The following is a 12,857-nucleotide window of genomic DNA, read 5'->3' on the forward strand; positions in this document are numbered from 1 at the left end:
GTAACAAACCATTATGCAACAATACCTTCTCACTTCATTAGTTAGATAGTGGCTAATCCTGTAATGCACAGATAGGAAGACTTCAATTTCGCTTCTATGTATTTACTGTCCGTGTATTCTCTTTACTATCATGTGAAGTCAGAGCCCTTTTGAAACGGCTACCAGAAATTCTCTTAGATGAGAAGAAATAGAGCAACATTTAAACTTACAACATGTGAGTTCTTTAATCTCTTAAGTCATGCTAGTGGACTTCTGTGTCACTTTGTTTTGGGGCAGCTGTAGTCTTGCCATGCTGACAGGTGTAACCTCTCTCTCAAGCTGGCAGTACTTGTGACTAACAGCTCCGTTACTACTTCTCTACCAGGGAGAATATAGCAGCTGTTTCAGAAAGGCACAGCTCAGCTCTGGTACAGCTGTTCTTCTAAGTAGCACCAGAAGGATTTACTCTACATTCTCTTTCCACCAATGTTTCACTTTGTCAACAAATAAAGGAGGAAGATTTGTGGCTTCTCTATTCTCCTATGTGAAAGGCTGGAAGGCATCTCAAAGCAATGACTCAGATCTATTTCAGAATCTTTTGCTGTAAGACCAACAGAACTAATGAAGGCATCATTACATAAATACATCTATACATTATATTAGTAGAGATGTATCTATACGTAAGTTTTAAAAAACCAAAATATAGATCTCATGTACCAAAGAATATTACCGTAATAATTACAAGCTTTTCTCCATTCATGGTTTTTATATGGTTATGCTACTAAGCACAGTTACTTAGGTAAATAATTTAAAGACTACCAATTCTAAGCAAAGTAGTTATTTGTACCAAAACAAAACTCAATACTCTGTACAGAAGGATAACAGTTTGAGAGATGAATTAATCACTAGAGAGTGAAAACGACACACGTATATTAAAACACTCTTCTGAAGTCAAAAGAATTCCATATTTAGAAATGGATATTATTTTTCAACGTGAAAGATTCATAATTTTCATTTTAAATAGTCTAAAAAAGAAGGCACATGTCAGAAAAGTTTGCCTACAGCCAAAAAAAGAAGGGGAGGGGAGTAAAATGAGAGTGAGAGTCAACTAATACATGGATAATTTCTCTTCTCTTTGTTTACAGAATTCTACAACCTATTTGAAATTATCTACTATCAGAGAAATGAGGTTTCTAGATAGACCGCTAGCCTGACCCTAGAAAATGCATGCATTTTCCGATGGAATGCTATAGCCAAACCTAAATTTCCCTAACTCCAGTACATTCTCTGGGGGCTCTCAGCACAGCTTCTACAACCGTTTCGCTAAAACAGCGCTCTTCAAACTTTCTGCTTCTGGTTCCCCTAAAAAAAGGCTAAAAACCTACAAATCCCCTCACATAGTTTAAAGATGACATCTCATTTTTCATCATTAGTTTAAAATGTTACAAAGAATATAATTTCCAGAGCATTTAAAAATAAAAGTCACACACGACCTAGAGGGGTGGGAGGGAGGCTCAAGAGGGAGGGGATATATGTATACATAGAGCTGATTCACTTTGTTGTACAGCAGAAACTAACACAACATTGTAAAGCAATTATAATCTGATAAAGATGTAAAAAAAAAAAAAGTCACACATTCTTTTGAATATACCCAAAAAGTCTCATTATAATAGTGTTTGTAATAGCAAAAAACACACAAAGAACTGAAAACAACCTAACCGTCCAACAACAGAATAATGAAGTCATGATAAGTCCATTCTATGGAATATTAAGCAGGAATTAAAATAATGAGGTACAACTATACGTACTGACATGGTAAGAATGGGACTAGGGAGGAACTTTCCAGGAGAATCTTTGCTTCGTCTGTATTGTTTGAAGTTGTACAACAACAAAACACATGCATTAATCAAGTACTGAATTTTTTTAAATGAGAGAAGAAAACCATTGCAACTTCAGTACTGAACGTATGATGCTCTCAGGCAGGAAACCACTCACCTCATCAATGCAGGCTTGTTCCGGCTCTGGTTCCAGCGTCTCTACCTGAACATCGTCACTAAACTGTACCGTCTTCTTCTCCGTTTTAACTGTAAAACATGTAACATTTATCGTTTCCTTATAAATTTAACATTTTATTTAAAAGCACTTTAAGTTTAAGGAGAGAACTTGGGTTTTTCTTTTATTTCCTTCAATCTGAGAAACTCAGTTTAAGGGATAATTCGGTTGCAGATTTAGGCAACCATGACAGAACATGACATTATGAAATTCTGTGAAGACTTCTTAATTTTTTCTTCTGAAGATTTCATGTTTTCCGTAACAGATACTTCACTAAAAATAAGAACTATATTTCTGGAACAAAGACTAATCACCTATTACATATGAGAGTTTAGTAAACTGCTGAACAGAAAGCAAAGTTTTACAATGGCATAAATGAATTCTGCTATTGAAAATAAATCCTCTTTTCAAATTACCAGTCCTTTCAAAGAAAAATCTCCACTTTTCCACAGGCCACGCTCCTTCAATGTAATGAATTGGGAAGTTAGCTATATATTCCCCGCACGCCACTCAGTCTTTTTTTTTTTAACTAAGGGAATGACATCCAGGCCAGCGGAGAGCTTTACAAGTGGCCTTGGCAGGGATCTGAATTTTCCACTAAATCAGTCTGTATTTTTTAGTTACATTATTCTTGCAATTGAAAAGGTGGTTATTAAGGGATCTTCAAACCAGAAGCACGTATTTCTCTTGCTCAACAAAGCAATCTCTAAAAAGATTCAATGTAACATTAACCAGCAAATATAAGGTTATGATTAACATAGTAATTAATCTTCTCCAAAGTAATACTGAGAAACACATACAGCTTTAAAGGAATGAACTTCCTTTTTGGATTTTTTCATCCTGATATCAATGTAGTCAATCAGTATTCATAAAAATTAAGAATCAGGGGGATGGGAAAGGGGCAGAATTAAGGAAGGGAAATAATATTAATTAAACTATTAAATATGCTTAATGGAATATTGCATTTCCCCCAATGAATCTCCAATACAATCCTATGAGATATGCCCATCTTGTAAATGAGGTTAGCAGTGGCTTAGAAAGATTAAAAACGCTTGCGTAGGAGAAAGCTAATAAATGGCAAAGGCTGGATTTGAATGCCAATCATTCTAGCTCTATTAGCCCACACTACTGGAATCTGGCCTGTGATTTTACTCTGAGAACACGAAGTCATATCACTTATGTATTCTATGCTATAGAATATAAATGGAAAATAGTTTAATTTCCAATATAAGGAATATATTCATCCCACACAAGTCACCATAAAGTAAAATTCTACATACAAAACCAGTTTCAGCTGATTTCACTTTCCCATGGAAGAAAAAGAGCCATATGCTATACATATTTTTGCTTTTTATATCTTGAGCTATTAACAAGTAGAAAGCTGGGACAGCACTGCATTGGCTGCTACCCATAAGAAAACACATGGTAGACTTCACATCCTAACAGCTGACCACACACAAGTTTGTAGTGCTTTTTCTCTCAGGCACTAATACTGTTACTTTGTATGTATGTGTATGTTTGTGTGTATATTATGTGTATGTGTGTATAAATAATATTTTATACACACACACAGATGTGTTTATGCATATACATATATAAAATACAGTGTTTGCACGAAATCTTACTGCCTCTCCAAAACGAAAACAAGCTAAGTAGGTCAGGCACTTCTAATTGACACATTCAGTGAAATGGGCTTCTGTTTCCTCATAAAGAACGATGCTACAAGGATCTTGCTAACACTCATTTTCCAAGCTTGAGAACTGTAGCTCCACTGTATAAGCTCTGATGCTCTGGTTTCTCTTTTACATGGTCCAGAGTGAAACACATGAAAATAACTAGAATATTCATTTTAAGGCTACATTGCTATGTAATGGGAAAAAAAAGGTGAGATGGCTACTTTATCTTGGATCTCCTCTTGAATGGAAGTCCAAGACAATTCCATCCTTCCCAACAGCTATTTCAAGATTAAAAAAAAAAAAAAACAACCCAAACCCCAAAATCAAGCAGAATCTCCCACCACCATCAGCCCAGATTAAAAAGTTAGCACGTTATGCGCTGCCATCTAAACAAGGTTCCACAGGACGTTTTCCGAGTTTACCAAAGAGAACTTTATTAAAGGAATGGGTATCACAATCTGTCTCTATAAAAATGACACAAGACATCCCGACAATAACTAGGAGAGGGCATTACTTTATCAAAGATCTGTAACATCTGGTCTGTTATTAAAGCCTTCTCTTGAAAGAGAAGCATTTTTATGTTTTCAAAGAAAAGTGAATCTTCACTGTTAATACACAGACACTTACGCTTCATTTATTGTATAAACATTTATATAGTCTGTACTCTGGATAAGATTCAGTACCAAGTACTGTTGGAAATAAAAAGACAACTGAGACAAAGATCTTTTCTTAAAATTCCTGTAAACTAAAAATGACCAAAGCAGATCGTGATTTATAACTTTCTTTGATCTCTTCCACATGGCATTATAGAAAGATGAGATATTTTGCCAAGATAACTGTAGCTTACCAACTTACATACAAAAAAAGTCTTAAAATTCTAACCATTTCAGTCGCTACAGAAATCTTTCTAGATTAGAACATATTTCTGTTTCCTTAAAAAGAGGAAGGTTGTGACTTAATCTTGATGCCACAAACTCATCATTATGAAGATTCATTACAGTATTGCCTAGAAATACAGTGAACTGCCTACCAACATTTCGATCTACTACTGGCAGTTAAATGTCCTGCAATGGTTACGCCTGCCAGTAATATCACTTTTCCTTCTTCGCCCCACATTCTAGTCTGTTCCTCCTAGTTAGCAAAGGTTTGAAACTCAAAAAATTATTGACATGATTCGTTATGGCTCCTTCTGAATATCTGACATGGTGGCTTAGAAAAGCCATTAAGTTGCTAAGAGGCCACTGCTTCCAAATTTGGGGCTGGACACTAGAGAAATGAGCTAACCTTTGAATAGGAAGAACTCTCTATAAGGTTACACTGCATTTGTCACCCTTTCATCAACTGATGATACCAAAAATACATAATGCATAAATTCTATAACACTTCTTAATCTGCATTTTTACAATGACATATATATACATACATACATACATATATATATATATATATATACACACACATATATATATATATTTTTTTTTTTTCCCTAAAGAAAAGTCCATAGTCTGTCTTAAGATAATCTTGGTAGACAGATGATTTCAATTCTTAGATGATTAGATGACTCCTCATAAATAATCTGACTGGGGAGCTGCATTTTTAATAAACACCTTGGAGGCACTAACTTTTGAGAGTCTCTGCTCCAGAAAGCTGAATTTTAGAGAGAATTGTGGATTGTCATCCACTGACAGGCTGGAAAACACTTACTCATTTCTGGTTCAGCAGTGAGATCCGCAGTCACAAAATTAGAGGGGAATAACCCCATGCCTTGATGGGTTTCACCTTTCCACCAGTTGGGGTCACTAAGAGAAACAAGAAAGAATGCTTTACTATAACAAAGAATTTTTATTTCTATGTATCTTTACCTTTTATAGTGTTTAACCTATATTATTACCAGATCTGAAGCTCACAACAATCCAATGGAGGAAGTGAATGTATCCTTATTACAAATTAGAGATGAGGCCTCAGAGAAGATAAGACGCTATTAAACACACAGTTCTTTCTCATATTCTGGAAGCCTGGCGAACGCTTCGAGGATCTAGTACAAGGCTCTGAACTCTCTCCCTCAAACAGAGGTCCTGACACTTGAAAACTGTCAACTTCCAATGTTTATAGGCTCCCACGTGAGAATCCTTTATAATAAGATAGACAGTAGGCTCTGAATCCAGACCTCCATTCCTAAATCAGTGCTCTTTCTAGCACACATTAGGAAACTTTCCCCCCCACAAGAGAACACACATGACAGTAACACCATTTACAGCACAAAATGTTCACAAGGAACACACTCCTGGGTGCTTACCCACGCTAACCACTGGATCCCCAGCACCTAGGATAAGGAAAGCTAGCAAGTGCTCAATAAATACTTTTTGAATGAATGAATGATCAAGGTTTTGTGCAACTTCCAGCTAACCAGCTCAAACTTTACTTCATTTTCTTCCACTCAAGAAAACATATTAGCATGTAAGTGTGATACTATAAGAATAATCTTAAATGTATTTGAATTGATCTTTAAAAACCACATCAGGGACTTCCCTGGTGGTGCAGTGGATAAGACTCCGTGCTCCCAATGCAGGGGGCCCAGGTTCAATCCCTGGTCAGGGAACTAGATTCCACACGCATGCCGCAACCAAGAGTTCACACACCACAACTAAGGAGCCCATGTGCCGCAACTAAGAAGGCCTGGAGCCACAACTAAGGAGCCCACCTGCCACAACTAAGGAGCCCGCGTGCTGCAACTAAGGAGTCAGTGAGCCACACTGAGGAGCCCGCCTGCTGCAACTAAGACCCAGTGCGACCAAATAAATAAATACATAAATATTAAAACGAAACAAACAAAAAAACCTAGTGTATTTATCCGACCTCAAAAATAAAGATTTAGGCTTCCCTGGTGGCGCAGCGGTTAAGAATCCGCCTGCCAAGGAAGGGGAGACAGGTTCGAGCCCTGGTCCGGGAAGATCCCACATGCTGCGGAGCAACTAAGCCCATGCGCCACAAGTACTGAGCCCGCGCGCTAGAGCCCGTGAGACACAGCTACTGAGCCCGCGTGCCACAATTACTGAAGCATGTGCACCTAGAGCCCGTGCTCCGCAACAAGAGAAGCCACCGCAATGAGAAGCCCACGCACCGCAACAAAGAGTAGCCCCTGCTCACCGCAACTAGAGAAAGCCCACATGCAGCAACGAAGACCCAACGCAGCCTAAAATTAAAATAAATAAAAATTTATTAAAAAAAAAAAACAAAACTGCCAGGTCAGCTCTCCCTTTAAAATAAATAAATAAATAAATAAAGATTTTTTTTTAAAAAAAACCACTTGCAAATTTTAGCACTTCATTATGAGTAATAATCATCAGTAACAACTAATTTTCAAGTAAACATAAAGCTGTAGTAAAAAAAACAGATGCACTGTATCACCTCCCCTATGATATAATGTATATAACACCATGTAAAATGAATTTGTTCCACACTGATATACTATTCTGTGCAAATAAATTAATTCACCATATTATGTATTTCTTATAAATTCCATATATATATATATATATATATATATATATATATTTGGTGTATTTTCTAAAATCTTAACCTTTTTTTTACTAATTTAACAATCTATATTATAAGATGGAACCAAAAATGAATAGAGTAAACTAGGCCTCCAAGACATATAAAACCCATTTAAATGATAGATGAGGAAAAATTAAGCTACAAAATACGAATCCAGACAGTATGACACAAGCAAAGCAACAACTGACTGTCCTACAGAGAAACTTCCTGCGTCAATATTTGATTTTATTACGTTTGATAAGGCATTCAGCAAGAATAATATGAAACACAGAATATGTTATATATTTTCAAATGAATGTTCAACTTAATAGTAACCATCACCTGTCATCAAGAACTGTAATAATTTCTCCAGCTTTAAAAGTAAGTTCGTTATCTTCAGCAGCTTCAAAGTCGTATATAGCACGAACTTTTCGGCCTTCGTGTTGGTGGTTAGTTAAGAGATTAGATGTGCTTGGATACAAACTGGAAAGGGTGGTTGACTGCTGCCTTTGTTCCTTCAGCGACAACTCAATGGCTGGAAAATAATGGGTTTAAAAAGACCCAAAATGTTAATATACCCAGCAATCCTAAGAAGTACAAAAAGGTATCTGAAGGTAAAAAGTATTCTTCTTCTAATAATGTAGAGGGAAACTAGGACATATCCTGATATAATATACTGAACAAAAATAATGTCATCAATTTTATTCATTCATTCATTCACACTGAGAGCTTAAAAAATAAATAAACTAAAAAAAAAAAAAACTGAACAGCATGATGACTATTTTTACTGAACAGGTACAATTTTAAATATTCTGGGTAATAAAAAGATATAAACTCAAATCAATTTTGTTTAATTTAGCTGCAGATATTTTATATTTTCTTTCATCTTTTCAATGTATTTCTACAGCTTAAGTTTACCAAATAATAATCAAAATCACTTCAGAAGTCCAAAGTCCCAAGCTTGAGTCCTTCACTGGGGGCTTACTAAATAGGAGTCTCAAAGGTAGTATCTGAGAACCTACATTTTATTGTTCCAAAGGTCATTCTTAGGTAATCAGTCTAAGAACTGGAATTTGGAAATAACTACAGTAAAGTCTCACCTAACAAATTCCCCAAAATAGATTTCAAATGTGTCTGCTCTATCTCCTCCCTTAATACAGGCCATCACCATGTGTCACACAGGCTCTGTAACATAATCTTAATGAATTGACTACCCTGCTTTCAGTGCAACATATAACCCCGTCTTCCCTTCCATCTCTGTTCTAGATGAATAGAAGACCAGATGGGAAAATAAAACTTTTAAATTATCATAGAAAAATATCTTTCAGGATCCTGGGGGAGAGGAAAATATCTGAAGACATTAAAAAAAAACCCAAAATCATAAAAGAAAAGCAAAAATTTTGACTACATGAAAATTTAAAACTTGTTTAATAAAACATGCCATTATCAAAGTTAAATTGTAAGCCAAAACCCGAGTAGATATCTATAACAGATGTAACAGGCAAAAGATTAATATCCAAAATAAAGATGTTCTATACATCATTATTAGAAAAAAAATAGCAAGAGAGACAATGAGAACAGCTAATAAACGTACAAAAAAGGACTGAACCTCACCAGTAATCAAGAAAATAAAAATTGAAAACAATTAGGTATCATTTCAAACCCATCAGATTCACAAAAATTAAACTCTGACAATACCAAATGTCATGAGACTAAAAAGAATAAGTGAATAATAAGAGCTTTCATACACTGCTGATGGAAAAGGAAATACTACAACTATTTAGCAAAGTTAAAGATGTACCTACTCCATAAGCCAACAATACCATGAAACAAAATCTCTCACACACACACACACACAAAGAGAAGGTGGACAAGGATACTCAGTGCAGCTTACTTGTTATAGTAAAAAAAACCCAGAAAACCCAGCTGTCCATCAGTAGGAGGATAAATTACAGCAGGTATTTATTAGTTCACTGGAATATTACACAGCAGTTAAAACAGATGAACCTGATATACATGTCTCATTATGAACAGATCTCAACCATATTGTTGCATGAAAAAAACAAGTTGTAGATGATACCTAGAGTACACTATTTATGAAAAAGAATTTGTTGGACACAAAAAAGTATTTGGTATTGTTTATGGACACATAGATAGTGTAGTAAAAACATTATAGAAACATAGACTGAACGGACATACATGATAGCAGTTGCCTCGCAAGAGGAGAGGAAAAAAGTGACACTGAAGAGAGGAACAAAGGAGAACAAGTAGATTTCAACTTCAGCTGTGAACTCCTATTTCTTTTATTTTTAAATATCTTGGGGGAAAATAAACATCAAGTAAGAGACCTATCTTCTTTCCATGATCAGGGACTTAAAGATGTACCTTTCGCTAAATCTTCTTCTTCTTTTTTGTTAGCCACAGTACCAGGATCCTTGGCTACCAGAGCTGGGCTTGCTTTTGCTTGTTCTGCAGCCTAACACAAAAAAAGGGAAAATGATATTTGAAAGTTGTTCTCAAATTTTCCTACCCCCAACTAATCTAAGAACTCACAAGACCCTTCCCATCAATCCACCGCAGACTTCTGAGCAAGAAAGAAATCCGGACCTGAGCAGCCTCCTCTTTGAAAGGAGCCAGAGAACAGGTAGAGCTGGAGAGAACAGACTGAGAGCGTTTGTTTTCTTAGGGTTAACAGCCTAGCCACACTCTCCCAGGTCTGTGTGAAGAGGTTAAACTAGAAACAGACACTATGCAAACCAGAGAAGACAGACTAGAGGAGATTTCAACAAAAAGGAGTTGAGAGTGGCAAGGAGATGGCTACTTTAAAAACAAGCAGTTTTTAAATTTTTTAAATACCTATTCAAGAGTTTTACTGTTTCCTTCCAGATCAAAAGTCAGGATGTTATCTTTAGGAATCCAGATTGATATACAGTAATACAAATGCTCATAAAATTATACTATTTTCTAAACCAAAATACTAGCAGCTAATTTTGACAATATATTACTGTCCCTCTTAAACATATTTTGTATATAAGGTAGTGTACAATAAATACATACATTGATTCACACTTACAGAATTACAAGCTTCTAAAGTCTTAATGGCTGCTGAGTTTTTGTGTGGCCATCAAGGCCAATCAGACTCCAGCCTCATTTTTCAACCATTCTATCAGTTACCAGAAACTGCTGGCGCGCGCGCACACACACACACACACACACACACACACACACACAAGCTGTGACACACATTTGCTTCTACTCATGACGTCCTCCCCTCTGGCTCACTGTACTCCATCCACATTGTTTCCTAGTGAGATTCAACCCACCAGTCAGTGAACAGCTAAAAATCACTTTCTCAGTGAAACGTTCCTAAACCCTCTCATTAAGCCTTCCCTCCTCTGTGCCCCTCTGGTAACACTTTTAAACAAGGTATTATGATTCGGGTAGTTAAGGACAGTTAAGGACGCAAGCTGGGGAGTCAGGCTAATGGGGAGTCAGGCTAATGTGGTTCAAACCCCAGATGCACCACCTTCTAACGCACGAACCCTGAGCGCCTAAAAGCCTCCTTGTGCCTCAAGTTCCTCATCTACGAAATGAGGACAATGGCCCACACACCACAGGCTGTCGTGAGGATTAAATTAGCACACGTAGCTTCCAAAATCAGATGCAATGAGGGCCATTCAGGGTTTAAATCACAGAGTATATAACGTTGTCTCCTGGGCTTTAAAATGTATGCAGAGGTGATATATGCCATACATGTGATAACTACAGCATAAAGGATGCTGAAGTAGGGAGTAAATAAACTCTCTAGAGTTGCAAGGTTTCTACATTTTATGTGAAATAATTCGCTATTAACTCAAAATAGACTGTGACAAGTTACAAATGTATACTGTAATTCCCAAAGCCATCAATTAAGAAAAATGAAATTCTAAAAAATATTCAAATTACCAAATGCATGGCACTTAGATCATTGCCCAGTACATAGTAACAGGCAATAAATCTCAGCGCCTATTCTAATTCTCTGCTTACATGTCTGTCTCCATAACCAGGCTGCATGTTCCTTGAGGGTATATGGGGCTAAATATTACAAGCGATCATAAATGATTGTTGAGTAAATGAAAGGCAAAATATTCAACATTTTAGTAAATACCGTTCTATAGTCTTCACTTAATATATTTATAATGTCAAACAAATACACAAGGCATTTATTTTTAGCAAAGCTGATTAGAAGAGAGCTTTTATATTCACCGAATAGAACTTTAAGCACTCTCAATCTGACCCACCTCTAGTTGTAACCTTCCTTAAATAAAAATGTTTTAATCATCATACACCTCTGAAAATTGAACGTTACGCTTCATCAGAGGCAACCTTTATCATTATATATGAATTTTTTTTTTCACAATTTGTGAACTTCACAAAATAGACATATTGATCTTCTGTGGTCTGAGAAGGGATCTCTATTGGTCAAGAAGGAAGTGCAGAAACAAGCTATATTAAGCCCTACATTCCTGAACTGCTCTCTTTTCAAAGTGCCTTTCTATCATCAGGTTCCAAGTATAGCAACGCTACTTGTCTGATTAACCAGTCAAACACAGTAGCAGTGCCAGCATCACTTCGACCTCAGTGTCCAAAGTCAGTGCTAAGAGAACCACAGCAGCAAGAGTTAGGTGACTCAAGTATCACTTTTCTTAATATTTTAAAATTATTTTCTTCTGTACTTGGATGAAAAAATATACTTTAAAAAATTCTCTTGTTTCCAGAAACTTTTTTAAAAATATGCTAACAAAGGTCTAGTCTGATTAAAACGTAGTAACGGCTTAAGCAACTAAGTGACTGTAAGATTTGGAGGGACTTCTGCAGTTGATCCCAGATGATAGATTTTTTTTAAAAATTAAACATGAAGCTCTTTACAAACATGGTTTTCAATGAAAACTTCTTCAGAAACTACTATTAAAAAAATCACCATTCTACCTCATCATAGGTTACTTTATACGCATTTTACATATTTCTTGTGGTTGAAAGACAGCAACTATAACAAAATGAGCTTTCACATATTTTATAAGATCTAGATGAAAAAAAGAAAAGTAACTCTGAACTGGACTATTGCTGACCTACATCCTGAATCCTTTGAACAGGAGCGTAGTCTCACATCTACACCAATTAGCACGTAAACGCTCTTGCCAGTGTTCACTCCACTTCTGGTCCTTCAAAGCCTAGTCTGGACAGACACATATCTACTAACCTCAATATCAAACGGAAGGCAGGATCGTGTAGTGGAAGGAACACTGGACTGAGAGTCAGGAGGCCTGTGTCCTAGTTCCAGCTCTGCAACTACTAGCTGTGGCCCTGGGCAAGTCACTTAACCATTCTGGGTCTCAGTATCCTCATCTGTAAAATGAGGGGATTAGATTAGAGGATCACTAGAGTTGTTCCCACAACTATCTGAGATTCTAGGTTAACCAAACAAAGCTACGTATCAAACGGATCATTAACTCTTCTTCCTTCTCTTACAGGAACAAGTTCCTTTGTGGACTGAAATGCAGTTGTCACTTGCACTGAAAGCTGTCCTCAAGAGCAGTGCTGCTCAAAACAGTCATCGGGGGTCTTGTTAAAACA

The 12,857-nt window shown here is 36.5% G+C and overlaps 1 protein-coding gene across 3 annotated transcripts in view; it reads right to left on the reverse strand.

Moving 5' to 3' along the window:
• Positions 1-12,857, reverse strand: part of STAM (signal transducing adaptor molecule) — a 69,485-nt gene that overhangs the window by 18,947 nt on the left and 37,681 nt on the right. For all 3 annotated transcript variants that reach the window (XM_061181542.1, XM_061181543.1, XM_061181544.1), the window contains exons 6-9: positions 9,630-9,720; positions 7,587-7,779; positions 5,412-5,506; positions 1,975-2,063 (exon numbers count right to left, since the gene is read on the reverse strand). In XM_061181542.1, the coding sequence (XP_061037525.1) occupies positions 1,975-2,063; positions 5,412-5,506; positions 7,587-7,779; positions 9,630-9,720 (468 nt within the window). The remainder of the gene's footprint in view (positions 1-1,974; positions 2,064-5,411; positions 5,507-7,586; positions 7,780-9,629; positions 9,721-12,857) is intronic.

This window comes from Eubalaena glacialis, chromosome 2, assembly GCF_028564815.1.
Source record: "Eubalaena glacialis isolate mEubGla1 chromosome 2, mEubGla1.1.hap2.+ XY, whole genome shotgun sequence".
NCBI lineage: Eukaryota > Metazoa > Chordata > Mammalia > Artiodactyla > Balaenidae > Eubalaena > Eubalaena glacialis.